General features: G+C 37.0%; 1 protein-coding gene, 1 non-coding gene and 1 pseudogene across 6 annotated transcripts in view; 1 reads left to right on the forward strand and 2 right to left on the reverse strand.

The window, feature by feature from the left end:
- RPS6KC1 (ribosomal protein S6 kinase C1) overlaps positions 1-16,753 on the forward strand; it is a 228,572-nt gene that overhangs the window by 45,781 nt on the left and 166,038 nt on the right. For 4 of the 5 annotated variants that reach the window (XM_025285451.3, XM_006054056.4, XM_006054058.4 and 1 more), the window contains 2 exons: positions 4,769-4,884; positions 15,725-15,818. In XM_025285451.3, coding sequence (XP_025141236.3) covers positions 4,769-4,884; positions 15,725-15,818 — 210 coding nt within the window. The remainder of the gene's footprint in view (positions 1-4,768; positions 4,885-15,724; positions 15,819-16,753) is intronic. The other variant, XM_025285452.3, reaches the window with a different exon arrangement.
- TRNAC-ACA lies at positions 1,783-1,854 on the reverse strand. Its single transcript has one exon. It is a non-coding gene; the product is annotated as a tRNA-Cys (tRNA).
- On the reverse strand, positions 10,497-12,680 carry LOC102400091 (annotated as a pseudogene).

Raw genomic sequence — 16,753 nt, forward strand, 5'->3', positions numbered from 1 at the left:
ACTAGCATTTTTTTAGGATGTCATCAAATATGGGGAAGTTTTTCATTTATCAGTTCAGTTCAGTCACTCAGTTGTGTCCGACTCTTTGCGACCCCATGAATCGCAGCACACCAGGCCTCCCTGTCCATCACCAACTCCTGGAGTTCACCCAGACTCACGTCCATCGAGTCAGTGATGCCATCCAGCCATCTCATCCTCTGTCGTCCCCTTCTCCTCCTGCCCCCAATCCCTCCCAGCATCAGAGTCTTTTCCAATGAGTCAACTCTTCACATGAGGTGGCCAAAGTACTGGAGTTTCAGCTTCAGCATCATTCCTTCCAAAGAAATCCCAGGGCTGATCTCCTTCAGAATGGACTGGTTGGATCTCCTTGCAGTCCAAGGGACTCTCAAGAGTCTTCTCCAACACCACAGTTCAAAAGCATCAATTCTTCGGTGCTCAGCTTTCTTCACAGTCCAACTCTCACATCCATACATGACCACTGGAAAAACCATAGCCTTGACTAGATGGACCTTTGTTGGCAAAGTAATGTCTCTGCTTTTTAATATGCTATCTAGGTTGGTCATAACTTTTCTTCCAAGGAGTAAGTGTCTTTTAATTTCATGGTTGCAGTCACCATCTGCAGTGATTTTGGAGCCCCCCAAAATAAAGTCAACCGCTGTTTCCACTGTTTCCCCATCTATTTCCCATGAAGTGATGGGACCAGATGCCATGACCTTCATTTTCTGAATATTGAGCTTTAAGCCAACTTTTTCACTCTCCACTTTCACTTTCATCAAGAGGCTTTTTAGTTCCTCTTCAGTTTCTGCCACAACAAATTATTAGTTCATTTAAAGATAATATTGGGTGGTCTTGTGGGTTGAAACATAATATAATGTGTGCATTTTCTGGATTTCTGTTCTAAGATTACAGATGCTCACACAGTTACTACTACTAAATCTATAGGTACTGCAGTTTGCTTTTTTGTTTAAAGGATAAATATGCTGGACAATAATTATAAGCAGTGATGAATACTCAAATTCTAATTTAGGCAAAAGAAGGGATAATGGACATTTTTAGCTGTCATTTTCACCTATTTGGCCAATGTTTCTTCCCCCAGGATGAATATCTTAGGTTGTTTTCAGGCCGGAGAGTCTGTGCTGCGCGTCACAGCTCTCAGGAGCTTGTTCCCAGCTAATATGATTGACAGGTAAGCCAGCAGTGTCACCTTAGGCGTGTTTTTGTCATTGGAAGAAGGTAATGTAGTTGTTGAGTGTGAACCGGAAACTAGTAGATTTAGCATAACGGGTAATATTAGTTTTGGTTTCTCATGGCATATGCTCTGGATGTAGCAGCAGGCAAGGTGGCTCCAGAGTGATCAGGAATCCAAGCTCCTTCCTGCCTTGTTCTGTCTTGTTTTTAACCTCCCACATCCTAGTCCTTCCTGGAAGGGGAAAAGGAGATAGAAGGAAGAGGAGGAGGGGGAGAAGGAGGGTGTATAGCAGTTATCTCTTAAAGAGATTTCTGGTAAGCTGCAAAATAAATTTAATTTATATATTATTGACCAGAATTTAGTCCACAGGTAACCTCAAGGCGAGCTGGAAATTATCGTCTATTTCCACCCACCCCCCACTGCCCCCCGCGGCTTCTCAGATAGCTCAGTGGTCAAGAACAGTGACAGTGAAGTCACTCATTCGAGTCCGACTCTTAGTGATCCCATGGACTGGAGCCTACCATGCTCCTCAGTCCGTGGGATTTTCCAGGCAAGAGTACTGGAGTGGGCTGCCATTTCTTCTCCAGAGGATCTTCCCGAGCCAGGGATCGAACCTGGGCCTCCTGCATTGTACGCAGATGCTTTACCATCTGAGCCACCAGGGAAGTGGTCAAGAATGGGCCTACCAATGCTGGAGACGTAGGAGACGTGGGTTTAATCCCTGTATCGGGAGGATCCCCTGGAGAAGGAAATGGCAACCCACTCTAGTATTCTTGTGTGGAAAATTCCGTGGACAGAGTTTCTAAGTTTTTATTATTTACTCATACAGTCAACAGAAATATTTTAGCCCGTTCTATATACTGGACACTATGATGGTACTTGAAGATTTAAAGAAACCATGATTGGTTTATTAAGAGCTTAGTATGTACTTGATGAGGAGGGCATGGCAACCCACTTCAGTGTTCTTGCCTAGAGAAACCCATGGACAGAGGAAGCTGGCAGCTACAGTCCATGGGGTCACAGAGTTGGACACGACTGAAGTGGCTGTGCATGAAGTGACTGTCCATGACTTGATATGGACTATTCATTTAGAGTACATTGTTCATTTTATTTATTTTGTAAATTAGGACGTCATCAGCCTAAATTTTATAACTACCGAATGAGAGAGCAAGTAGTTTGAACCCAGGTCTGTCTCTCAAACCGTTTCTTTTGGTTGTCATAAAGTAGATGTTTCATTGGAGAAGGCAATGGCACCCCACTCCAGTACTCTTGCCTGGAAAATCCCATGGACGGAGGAGCCTGGCAGGCTGCAGTCCATAGGGTTGCTAAGAGTCGGGCAGGACTGAGTGACTTCATTTTCACTTTTCGCTTTCATGCGTTGGAGAAGGAAATGGCAACCCACTCCAGTGTTCTTGCCTGGAGAATCCCAGGGACGGGGGAGCCTAGTGGGCTTCCATCTATGGGGTCGCACAGAGTCGGACACGACTGAAGTGACTTAGCAGCAGCAGCAGCAGCAGATGTTTCATTAGACTTGAGTCACATTGAGCTGGGGCATTTAATTGTTCAGTTTCAAATTCTTGCCTTGGGTAGTATAACTAGGAGTCTTTCTCTCTTTTTTTTAAGGTTGACTAGTGTTTTTGTTGGAGAAGGCAATGGCAACCCACTCCAGTACTCTTGCCTGGAAAATCCCACGGGCAGAGGAGCCTGGTAGGCTGCAGTCCATGGGGTCGCGAAGAGTCGGACACAACTGAGCAACTTCACTTTCACTTTTCACTTTCATGTATTGGAGAAGGATGTGGCAACCCACTCCAGTATTCTTGCCTGGAGAATCCCAGGGACGGTGGAGCCTGGTGGGCTGCTATCTATGGGGTCGCACAGAGTCGGACATGACTGAAGTGATTTAGCAGCAGAAGCAGTGTTTTTGTCATACTACCTTACTTATTTACACTTCATAGACTTGTAAAAACCTGTTCATTTTCTATATAACTATTTCTAATGTTATATATATATAATCATTTCTATTGTTATATATATATCCATTTCTGTTGTTTTATATATATATATATATATACACACACACACACACACCCATTTCTGTTGTTATATATATATAACCATTTCTATTCTATTTCTGTTTAAAAACCTGTTCATTTTCTGTTGTTAACCATTTTAAGGTGATGTCATGATTAAAATCAACAAGCTTGAACCTCAGTTATTTTCTACAAAGTCTGGTTGTTGAGTTTGTCAGCTGGGAGATAGTGTAATCTTACATGTAAGTGCTGGTTTTAAAGTATGTTGGATTAGATGTGTGATGTTTCCTAGGTTAGAACATCTTTTTTTTTTTTTTTTTTGTAATTCTGTGCTCTCACAATCGAGTTGAGCATTTTGAAACAAATTTCCCTATAAACAATAGGGAGAGTAGGGATTTGGCACAAATTTAGTTAACATACCAAAATTTAATCATTAATTGTGTTTCTGAGTGAGTGGAAAACAGATGTGATATTTTAAAAAGTTGCTAGAAAACAGATTTCCTTACTTTATTGTTATATTAAGTACTTAGTAAGCTATTGGAAGAAGTGTGGCAGTATAAAAGTGACCTCTTTTCTCTCTGTACTCGCGGATGTACAGTATTTAATGCTTTGATTAAAGCAACTGAGGGCTCTGTTTTAATCCGTCTTGTTTCTTTCTTCCCTTTCATTCATTTGCGGCTCTGTGATAACTGCAAAGAAGTTGACTTATTTCCAGTAAGTTGTGGTGCCTATAACTAAGAATCTCTTTATGCCTCTGTTTTCATTAACATTTTTCAAAGCCAGTCAAGTATGGGATGTGTTACTCTTTTGATTTTGTAGTTTTTTAAACCTAAATTGCAATCAGTATGATACATGGCGTGTGACAAATGCCAACCGGTAATCTTATCCAAGAGTAGTACAAAATGCTCATATTTGAAAATGTCTTATCAGCATTCAAATTGTATATATCATTAAAAAAATTTCTATGAAAACCACCTTTCAATCACCTTGTAAACCGGAGCTCGCTGCGCCGTGCGGGTTCTCTGTTTTCTCACAAGCATGCTTTATGTACACTGACAGCGTCGCACATGGAAATTGGCTTGAAAGCTTTTGCTTTAAGCTGAGGTGTTTGACCCCACTGCCATACAGATGTTCTCATAATTTCCTCTCTTCGACTCCTTTTATAAATCAAAAAAGAGTGGGAAAGGGAAAATGATATGAGTAATTGCAGTATTAAATTACTGTAGAAAACTGTTTGAGTTCTTTATAATTCTCTCTTCAACTTGAGTTTCAAATTGCCAGCTTCTTAAATGGTAAGTTTTTGTATTGACAGTCTGTAGATTATGACAGCACTATTTATTGGCTAGTTGACACCTCTGCCTCCTGTTTTATCAGAAACGTTACTTTCTTCCCTGCTGGGAGCACGAGTGATTCCAGTTATGGAGACTGGATTTGACTTCAGAAGACTGCGTGATGACCACAGCAAATAGCTTTCTCATTGTGAAGCTCAACTGTTGCAAATCAGCTTTGATCTTTCTTTCCTTCAGTGTTGACTCTTATTTAATTCCAGGACGATTTGATGAAACTGTTATTGAAGAGAGGAGGCAGTGTGCTGAAGATCTGCTGCAGTTCTCTGCCAACATTCCTGCCCTTTATAACAGTAAACAGCTTGAAGATTTTTTCAAGGTTTGGTGTTCTTTCTGAAATATTTTGTATCTTATTAAATGTCTTTATTTTCTGATTTGTAGTAAAGCAAGATTTAAGTTTTTTTTCTCCCCCAAACAAAATGTCATTTACTTTTAAATTTCATCATTCAGTAAAATAACTAGAAATTAATAGTAAATAACAGTGTCTGGCATGTCTTCTATTTCTCTTGTGGAAATATATAGAGTTTGTGATTCACTGATTTAAGAAAATTGTTGCAGAGGGCTTAGAGATTATCTAATTCATCATAATTGAAATACATTAAAACATTTAAATATCATGAAACTCCAGTAGTTATCTTCACTTTTTGAGGTTTCTTTCAGTAACAGACTTCTTTTGGGGATAGAAACCACTGTAAGTCCATATTAAATTTTTTCTAATTAGACTAATTTGTGTAAAGATAGAACAAAAATAGTTCGTGTACAACTTAAAGAAGTAGTCTAGTACAAACTGTATTACCAGAGATCTTTGGATATTAGTATTTTAAGTTTCTTGACATGAGATGCCTTCATTCTGGGTTCATTATCATTTTTACTAATAATATTCTAGTTTATTATGTATTGAATTTTTGCTAGTTGTCGGTTAATATCAATGTCTTTATTCAGTATTAATGTCTTAATTTTTCTGTTACATTTAGCTTTCTAGACTAAAGCTATATGATTGTGCCATAATTATTTTTTCCCTTCTTTAACTAAAAATCTACTCCGTTGTATAAATGTAATTTCTTAGAACATGCAGCCAGCAAGGTATATGAGGATCTTACAGAAGAATATTATCTACAAAAGGAATTTATTTTTTATGGTCTATTTTAGTTTGCTGAAGGAAGTGGATCTTTTGAAAGACATTACAAACTTGTGATTTAGAAATAATAGTAGAAAAGTTTGTGGTAATAAGATTCTTGCTGATTGACTTTGTTGCTTAATTTTTCATTACTCTGCAAACTGGGCTGAGATGATGAATTGGCTTCTGCATATGTTTAGGATAAAAGACCAAATCAAATTGATACACTATTAGCTGTTTGCTAAATACAGCTGTTTCTGTATGGCAGGGAATCTGTGCTTATAGAAAAAGACAGCATTATTAAGCAAGAAGAATATTGCTTTATAGAAATTATGAAAGGCAATCTTGCAAATTAACACATACCAAGGGCTAAAAAAAGAATATAGAGATCAGATCGTAGATTTTGAATAACTTAAATAAAATAAAAGCTGTTCATTCTGTTTCTTTTGGATCTGGGAATTCCTCATTGTAACTGTTGCTGAAAGATACTTATTCTTGGGTTATGTGAAATGAGAAACAAAAGAAGAGGAAGAAAAAATTGGGCAGTTTAAGAAAGGTCAAGCTAGTCTTGGAGAACATCTTGGAAATATCCTAAGCAGTGTGTTTGGTGGGAGAAGTATACTGATTTAATATCATAACAGTGATGCTTAGTTTCTTAATGTAGAGATGAGTAAATATGGTCTTAGAAGGTTATTTAACTCCCAAGTAAGCAACAAAGCAAAACTCACCATGTTATCTTGTTTTCTCACACAACAAAGTTTTTTTTTTCATATATGTACATATTTTAAAGTTATAGTTGATTTACAAGATTATGTAAGTTTCAGGTGTACAGTATAGTGGTTCCCAATTTTAAAGGTTGTACCCTATTAATAGTTACTGTAAAATACTGGCTATACTCCCTGTGCTGTACAGTATATCCTGGTACCTCTTAGTCCCCTGCTCCTATTTTGCTCTTCACCTATTCTCTCTTCCCAGTTGTAACCACTAGTTTCTCTGTGAGTCTGTTTCCTTTTTTTGTTTCATTCATTAGTTTGTTTTTACATTCCACATATAAGTGATATCAAACACTGTTTGTCTTTCTCTAACTTTTTTCACCAAACATGACCTCCGAGTCCGTGCGTTGTTGCAGGTGGCAAACTTCCGTTATTGGGGAGTGTAGAATGGTGAAAGTCGCTTTGGAAAGCAGTTTCTAAAAACATAAACTTCTGTTGATCTGTGTGCCTGTTCTTTTACTAATACCATACTGTCTTGATTACTGTAGCTTTATAATAAGTTTTGAAATGAAAAAGTGTAAGTTATCCCACTTTATTTGTATTTTTTCTGAGTTATTACAGCAGTTTTGATTCTTTTGAATTTTCATAAAATGTTTTAACATCAGTTTGTCCATGTGAGCACAAAATTCTGATGGAAATTTTGATTGGAATTGTATTAAGTATACAGTTCAATTTGGGGAGAATTGTTATCTTAATATAATCTGTGAACATGAAATAACTCACCATTTATTTAGGTATTCTTTAATTTATCTCAGCACTGTTTGTGGTTTTCCTGTATAAGGTACTTTTTTTGCCAAATTTAATATAAAATATTTTATTCTTTTGATGCTATTATGAATGGAATTGTTCTTTCATTTAGCATTGTGCTTTAAAGGTTTATCCATGTTATAGCCAGTATCCATTAATTCCTTAATTTATTTTTAAATACTAATTATAATTTTCCCTGTGTGGATCCATAGATATACCACATTTTGTTTATCTGTTCATCAAGTTGATGCACATATGGGTTGTTGTCTCCTTTGACTACTATGAATGATGGCTATTAGAAATATTGGCATATAAGTTTTTATGTGGACATTTTTTGTTTCTCGTAGGTATATACTTAGGAGTGGAATTGATGTGGAAGATTTTAAATTCTAATTCAGTTTATTTTCTTGTATAGGTCTATTCTAATTTTCTCTTTTTGTTTGATACTTGATACAGCTTGGTAACTTGTGTTTTACTAAGAGTTTTCTTTTGAATTCTGTGATTTGTTCATACTGTTCACTTACAATGTCTCTAACTCCTATAGGAATGGTAGTCATACCCCTCTTTCATTCATAATTTTGGTAATTTGTGTCTATTTTTTCTTGACCCATCTAGCTAACAGTTTGGTATTTTTGTTGATCTTTTCAAAGGATCGGCTTGGTTTCATTGATATTTTTTTTTCCCCTGTATTTTTCTATTTCATTTCACTGATCTCTGTTCTAAACTATATTTCCTTTCTTTTGCATGCTTTGGATTTACTTTGCTCTTTATCTGATTCTTTAATTCCTTAAATTGGAAGCTTTAGTTATTGATTTTGGTTTTTCTTGTCTGACATAGGCATTTACAGCTATAAATTTCCCTTTTAGCACTGTTTGAGCCTCATCTCATAAGTTTTTTATTTTCACTTTTATTCAGTTTCAAGTATTTTCTGATTCCTTTTATGATTTTTCTGTTGACTCATTGGTTATTTGGAGATATGTTCTGTAATTTCCAAATGTTTGTGGATTTCTTAAAGTTTCATCTGTTACTGATTTCTAATTTTGTTTTCTTGTGGTTGTGATCAGAAAATATGCATTGTATGATTTCAGTCCTTTTAAATTTATTGAGACATGATGTATTTCCTAGCATGTGCTCTACCCTGGAGAATGTGACATGTTGACATATTCTGTTATCAGGCGGAGTTACATTTGTTAATTCAGGTGGAGTAAATATTAATTCAAGTTAGTTGATAGTACTGTCTTCATTATCCTTGCTGATTTTCTGTCTAGTTGTTCTAGCAATTATTGAGATTGAGGTACTGAAGTCTCTAATTACTGTTGAATTTTCTATTTTTCTTTTCAGTTATGTTGATTTTTACTTTATTTTGGGCCTTTTTTGGCGTGTGCATGTATGTTTAGAATTGTTCTATCTTCCTGATGAAATGATTTACTTAATCTTACGAAATGTCCCTCTTTCTAGTAATGTTTATTGTCTTAAAGTCTGTTTTGTGTGATTTTGATACAGGCAGTCTAGGTTTCTTACAATCTGCATGTACTTTTCTTTTAAATTTTGCTTTCAATCTGTTTGTATAACTGAATCTAAAGAGTACTCTTACATGCACTATGTATATTTGATCCTATTTTTTTAATCTAGTCTGAGAACTGCTGTTGTTGATGTGGTATTTAGTCTTTTTGTATTCAATTATTGATAAGACTGAATTTTTGTCTGTCATTTGCTATTTGTTATATGTCATACATATTTTTTGTTTTTTCATTTCTACTTTATGCCACCTTTTGTATTGAATAGGTATTGTTTATTGTACCACTTAAATTCTTTTTTCTGTGCTTTTATTTAAAAAAAACTTATTTGTTTGGTTGTACCAAGTCTTGGTTGTGGCACCCAGGTCAGTAGTTACGGGCATGGGCTTAGTTGCTCCGCCACCTGTGGGGTCTTAGCTCCCCCACCAGGTTTTGAACCCAGGTCCCCTGCATTGCAGGGCAGGTTCTTAACCACTGGCCACTAGTGAAGTCCCTTATGTATGTGCTTTTAAAAGTTATATTCTTACTGTTTGCTCTAGGGATTCATGTATGCATTTTAATTTATGACAATTTACTTGAGAAGAATACTAAATTCTAGTAAAGTAGAGCTTTATGGTGCAAACTTGCTCTATCTACTCCTTATTTTTTATTATTATCATCATAGACAGCATATTAAAAAGTGGAGACATTGCTTTGCCGACAAAGGTCCATCTAGTCAAAGCTATGGTTTTTCCAGTAGTCATGTATGGATGTGGGAGTTGGACTATAAAGAAGGCTGAGCGCTGAAGAATTGATGCTTTTGAACTGTGGTGTTGGAGAAGACTTTTGAGAGTCCCTTGGACTGCAGGGAGATCCAACCAGTCCTTCCTAAAGGAAATCAGTCCTGAATATTCATTCGAAGGACTGATGCTGAAGCCAATACTTTGGCCACCTGATGCAAAGAACTGACTCATTGGAAAAGACTCCAATGCTGGGAAAGATTGAAGGCGGGAGAAGAAGGGGACGGCAGTGGATGAGACGGTTGGATGGCATCACCGACTCAATGGACATGAGTCTGAGCAAGCTTCGGGAGTTGGTGATAGACAGGGAAGCCTGGCATATTGCAGCCCTTGGGGTCGCAAAGAGTCGGACTGAGTGACTGAACTGAACTGATACCTCATATATAAACAGAACAATACAGTGTTACAGTGTCTTTTTAAAAAGTTAAGGGAGGAAAAAATAAGACCACATATATATGTAGTCTTTGTACTTGCCCTGTTTCTCTCTCTCTTTTTTTTTTTTTTTTTTGGTGTTATTTATTTGTCTAGGTGGATTGGAATTACCATATGTTATTCTTTTCTTTCAGCTTGGAGGACTGTAGTTTTCTTTTGTGTGTGTAAGGCAGATTTGCTAGTAATAGAGTCTCTAGTCCTTATCTGAAAATGTTTTTATTTCCCCATCTTTTTTAAAATTTTAAGAATAATTTAGTACATTAGCTTTGACATACAACTATATAATAATGTCAGTTTTAAATGTAAAGAAACAGATCCTTACAGGACCAAAGTAACCCCCGGGCCATGAGATTGGTTTTTCCTTTTTCCTTTTTTTTTTGGTTTCAACAATTGTGCACCACAGTGGTTCAGCATAAAAGGTGGATGTGGTGAGTATGAGAGCTGTAGTTTGCAGTATACCACATCTAGAACTCAGAGGAGCTGGATTAGACAGAAGTGGTGGTGGTTCTAATTCAAGAGTCAGGAAACACTCGGACAAGTTGGTCTACAGCATCAGAAGCATCCATTTAAGTATCTTTTTTCTTAATGATCAGAGGCCCCATATTGTCTCCAGTTTCTTCATTGTGTTTTGTGTCAGATCCATCACAGAATGGGAACTATTTGGGACCTTCAGCAGCGTCGTCAGTACACAGCTTTATCTGCCAAATCTTCCATGTCAAAAGCATGTAGTACCTTGATGTTGTCTTTCTGGATGAGAGGGTTTACCCTAGATTTGTTGTGATGATCTTTAAACTCTTTTGTAAGCTAGATAACCGGTTGCAGCTGTCCCAGCAGCAGTGGTCATTGCTGCAGTCCATTCAGCTTGTATGCTGGACGTCATACTCACGGCACTGTCCCTTGCAAGGGTGTGCCTTTACCCTCAGTAAACTGTAGCCTAGAGTAGTCGGGCAGGCTACGTACGGTTCATGGGATTGCAAGAGTCGGACACGACATAGCTCTGTCTTTCTCTCTTTCTTTTTTACTGGACATAGAGAATTATCGATTGACATGTTTCTTTTATAAAAAATTCATTTACTTTATTTTTGACGCTGGGTCTTCGTTGCTTTGCGCGGGCTTCCTCTGGTTGCCGTGAGTAGGGGCCTCTCCTCACTGTGATTTGTGGGCTTCTCATAGCGGTGGCTTCTCTTGTTGTGGACCGCAGGCCTGGGTGTGCACAGGCTTCGGTAGTTGCGGTACGTGGGCTCAGTAGTTGCGGCTTGAGGGCTCTAGAGTGCTGGCTCAGTGGTTGTGGTGTACAGGCTTAGTTGCTCCGCGGCATGTGTAATCTTCCTGGATCAGGGATTGGACCCATGTGCCCTGGGTTTGTGAGATTTTTATGTGAGATTTAAGTCACATAACGTAAAATTCACCATCGGCAGGTGGGTTCTCATCCACTTGCCACCAGGGAGGTCCCACGGTGTTTCTTTTAGCACTTTGAGCTTATCATTCCTCTGTCTTTTGTCCTTTATTGTTTTTTTATGTGAAGTCAGCTGTTAATTATACTGTGGCTCCACTGTATATTTCTTTTTCTATTACTTCTTCCAGAATTTAGCCTTTGTCTTTCAATTGTGTGACTAGGTGTTGATCTCTTTCTGTTTATTTTATTTTGGGTTTATCTTCTTATATTTGTAGATTAATTTTTTAAAATCAAATTTGGGAAGTTTTTTGCCCTCATCTTCTCAAATATTTTTTAGCCCTTTTCCCCCTTTCGTCTCTGGTACTATTAGTTGGTATGTTTGATATTGTCTGGCAGCTCTCCCTGATTCTCTTTATTATTGTTCCTTTTTTTCCTATGATCTTCATATTGGATAGTTTATATTGATCTTCAAGCTCATTGATTATTTGTGTTTCAGCAGATCTATTGTTGAACTTCTCTAGTAAATTTAAAATTTTGTTATTAAACTTTTCAACTCCAGGATTTTAATCTGGTACTTTTTTAAAAAATTGAGATCAAGTCACATAACGTAAAATTCACCATTTAAGGCGTACAGTTCAGTGTTTTTCTTTTAGTATATTCACATGGTTAGGCAACCATTATTATTACCTAATTCCAGAACATTTTTATCACCCATAAAGAAACTTTAGAGGCTTCCCAGGTGACTCAGTGGTAAAGAATCTGCCTGCCTATGCAGGAGATGCAGATTCGATCCCCACGTCAGGAAGATCCCCTGGAAGAGGAAATGGCAACCCACCCAGTATTCTTGCCTGGAACATCCCGTGGATAGAGGAGCCTGGTGGGCTACAGCCCATGGGAAGGCAAAGAGTGGGACACAACTGAGCAACTGAACACACAAAGAAACTTTATACCCATTAGCGTTCACCCTTCCTACACCATTTACCCCAACGTGTAGAAAACACTAATCTGCTTTCTGTCTTGATGAATTTGCCTATTCTGGACATGAATGGAATCATCTAATATGTGGTCTTTTGCATCTGACTTGTTTCACATAGCTTAATGCTTTCAAGGTTCATCTGTATTGTAGCATATATCGATACTTAAATCCATTTTATGGTTGAATAATATTCTGTGAAGTGGATTTGAATATATCACATTTTGTGTATTTACTCTTCATCACACTTGTCTGTTTCTTTGTATGTCTTGTAATTTTGTTGTTGAAGACCGAAAAGTTTGGATAATACAGTGAATCTGTACTCTGATTTCTTTCCCCTGAGGGTTCTTGCTGTAGTTTTATCAGTGTGTTTACTAACATGTCTGTACTAAATCTATGGAGTCTGTTTGATGTACAGTGTGTGACTGCTCATATTTCTGCTCAACATAATATCTTTATTGTATTTTTAAACCTGGTTTGGTATTGGCTAGCCCTGTGTAAGCATAGCTTGGGTCAGCCAGTGATTGTTCTTTGCTTGTGCACTTTGTTTCATTCTATTTCTCCCTTAATGTGATGATTCTTTGTGTGTTTTGAAAGTTCAGGCATGTTTTAAGTTTGCTCTGGCTTTTGTTTTCCTCTGGGATCTCTTGAATTTCCTCTGTGCATGTGCACCCTCTCATGGTTTGCCAGGGATTTGCAGATAGCTTGATCCCTCTGGTTTTTCCTTCATGGATAGGTGGAAATGCTTATTAAGAACCCTTAATAGCTCTGCCATTTTCTGGATCTTCCTGCTAATGTCTGGTCTTTTGCTAACTGCAACTTTGTGCTGCTACTGAGTCTATGTTCTTGCCATGTTTGGCACTGAGATGACTACTATTGTTGATGACACTGGAGTGGACCTCTTTCTCTGCTTGAATCTGAATCATGCCAGCCTCATCTGCAAGTGAATCTGCTAGTTTTTAAGGTTTGTCTTCCCTTGTATGATTACTATGGCAACCCAGATGGGATGGAAGATGGAAACAACCCCAGGCAAGAATGCCACAGACTCCCTCAGTTCTTACCTTTGGTTCTTTAGCTTTTCAGGAGTAGCCACTTATTCATTTGCCCTGTGTTTTTTGTCAGTTTCCAGAGCTCTGGAATGGTTGCTTTGACAGTTTTCTCTAGCTTTGTCATTGCCTTCTGGGGGGAGAGCATTTGCTAACTTCCCACCATATTTGGATATTCTAGCACATCTGAACTCCCCTCCCCCACCTCCAAATAGACTCTTCATTAATCAAAACCTTTGAGATGCTGTATAATAAGAGTTTCTTTTTACTACATATTCAGAAACACTCAAAGGTTATTTTTGAAGTGAAGATTTAAAATAGAATTGTGGCATATTTTCCTACTACTTAAGTTCCTCTCAGTTTTTATTATTATTGTTTCATTACAGATTTATTCTTTATTATCTATTTTTTATTAAATTGTTTATTAAATTAGGTAAGTAAAATTTCCCTAGGATTATGAGCTAAAACATTTTTTGTATTCTTTAGTATTTTGTTTTTATTTTTTTATAAGCAGATTTTATATTAGCTAGTAATAATAACAAATAATCATTTACTGAGTATTTACATTGTTTTAAACACTTTATATGCATGAAATCTTTTAGTCCTGAGAAATCCTTGAGTTAGTTATATACATGTTATTTCCGTTTTATAGGTGGGTAACTTAAAGTCACATACCTGGCAGTGGAAGCGGTAGTTAACAGTTGAAAGGCACCTTCTGTTACGTGAGATTGTAGGTCAAATCAACTTTGTCTATTAAAATGCTCAAAATACTTTCAGATTTCCTTAGGATTTGGTTTGGATGTTGTTTAGTGTAGAATGGATACTATACTTTTTGGAGAAAAAGTCAGTTGTAATCTGTTATTTGAATATTTGAGTACATACAATAAAGTGATAAAAACTCAAACATTTTCAGTGTTTCAGTTCACTTAAAACTCAAAGAAGTAAAATTTGATAATTTGAGAGGGACCATTTCACATTTCTCTTCCTTTAACTGGCAGGGAGACTTGATGAGGTAAAGATGTTGTTGAGAGTTGGGGGAAGGATACTTGTTGAATTCTGAGTGCTGAACCAGAGAGGAAATAGGGGGCTTGTATTTCTCTTCGGCTTTGCTACCCTGGTAATAGTGTTGTGGGTATAGAACTGGTGGTGGAAGGTTAAAGAGCAGAAGAGCTGTTATTTTAATTGTTGGTTGGTTAGTCGCTAAGTTGTGTCTGACCGACTCTTTTGCGACTCCATGGACCATAGTCCTCCAGGCTCTTCTGTCCATGGTGTTTCCCGGGCAAGAATACTGGCGAGGGTTGCCATTTCCTTCTTGAGGGGATCTTCCCCATCCAGGGATCAAACCCGGGTCTACTGCATTGCAGGCGGATTCTTAGCATTGAGCCACCAGGGAAGCCCATTAATTTAGTTCTTTAAGGGTTATAAGCCTTTAGAGCATTCAGTCCATAAAGCCACAGCACAAAATCACACTACACCACTTGCCTGACAGAGCAGTCTCTAGTTGTACACAAAGTAAGAGAATCTTTTTAGGCATGAATTTGGAAACTTAAATATTTAATTACAATGATGGTCACACGGATAAATCAGTTTTATGTTTATTAAAAATGTTTCCGTAGGGACTTCCCCGATGGTCCAGTGGCTAAGACCCTGAGCAGGGCGCCTGGGTTCGATCCCTGGTCAGGGAACTAGATCCCACATGTTGCATCTAAGACCCGATATGCCAAATAAATATTAAAAAAAGTTTCCTTGATAAACACATTTATTTCATTTTTTGTGCATTGTATTCAAATGATTCTCAAATATACTTTTTGGATCACTTGAGGTACTGTGTAGTATGTGGTAGTTTTTAATTTGGTAAAATTAAATGACTCCCTAATGGAGTCCATCATTTATCACTAATTAGAAAGACTAGTGACTCTAAAGAAACTGAATAACATCCCCCACTTTAGCTGGTGGGCTTTTTCTTTTTCTGCATTTTAAAAAGATGAGCACTTTTGATAGATTTCAAATAACATGCTTTTGTAAAAAGCCACACATTATTAGAAACATTATAAAATTCCTATTGAATTAAAAAAGTTTTAAACAGTATAGGTTTACAGAAGAATTATGCAGAAAATATAGAGTTTTCCCATATATTCACCTTTCTCCCTCACAGTTTCCCTTGTTGTTAGCATCTTGCCTTGGTGTGGTACATTTTTTACTTTTGGTAAACCAATATGGCTATTCCTGTTGATTTTTTAAAAGCAGTTGTAATCTAGTTTAATAGATGAACATTTTTATAATTCTTATAAAATAGTTGTGATAATTATCATTCATTCATTACTGATATTTTAAAATAGTCATATTGACCATAAAACACAATTATTCTAATCTTTTTAGGGTGGGATAATCAATGATGGCTCTGAATTGATCGGTCCCGCTGAAGCTTATCCGGATTCCCTCACTGATAGCCTTCCTGAGTGCAGCACAGAAGGTAAGAGATTTTTATATATATATTTTTCATTTCAGTGATTTTGATTGCTGCAGACTGTAAATCATATCTACATTGCCCAAATCAGATGGATGTAGGAGTTTGAGAGTATTGCACCAATTCTAAGGTACTTTTTTCTTCACATTTTCACATCATTGCTATTGAGTACATGGTTGGGTTGATGATACATTAATTGACAGCTTTTTTCTTTCTTAGTGATACATAAAATAATGATTTGTCCTACAATTAACGGCTTCTTAGGTTTGTTAAAATGTGGTATAGTAAGTGCTCAGAATTGGTATTGTTTAGTATAAGAGTGCCTTTCTGAAGTTTATTTAGCTGAATTGGACTTTCAGACAATTAATTTCAAAAGGGGCTTTGAAAGTTTAGTCATGTACCAGAAAGAATAAGTCTAAGGCAGTTATAGTATTTTTGATATTCTTTATAATAACATGAGTCTAAACCAAAGCAATTTTTGTACTTTTAATTACTTTAATTCAATAATGCTTAATCTCTTGTTTTTATTCCTCTATTAAGCCATTCTTGAATTTTTAATGAAGATTTAAAAAATTTCCTTAGCTAGTTTTCTTCCAGAAAACATTTTAGATTTAAGAGAGAGATATATCTGGGGACAGGGCTGGGGAGAGTCTTTAAAAATAGGTAAATTAGATTTGCTTGAAGTCGCTTAGGTTTGGTTTATATAAAAGAAAAGCCATACACCAGAGAATATTTCTTGATCTGTTTCATGAGTAAGAATCTATGGTAGAGGAGAATGGTTTGTGACTGCCATGAGAGGTGGTCGTGATCTCACTGTAGTGCTGGTTTTGCTGGCACGTGTGCTGATGTCACGCATCGGCACGCTAACATAGATCTGTTGCAGTAAATTCTCATCATGTTTTGGTAGGAGCAACGAGTTCCCAAACATTTTGTGGGTTGAT

This window comes from Bubalus bubalis, chromosome 5 (genome assembly GCF_019923935.1).
Source record: "Bubalus bubalis isolate 160015118507 breed Murrah chromosome 5, NDDB_SH_1, whole genome shotgun sequence".
NCBI classification, from domain to species: domain Eukaryota; kingdom Metazoa; phylum Chordata; class Mammalia; order Artiodactyla; family Bovidae; genus Bubalus; species Bubalus bubalis.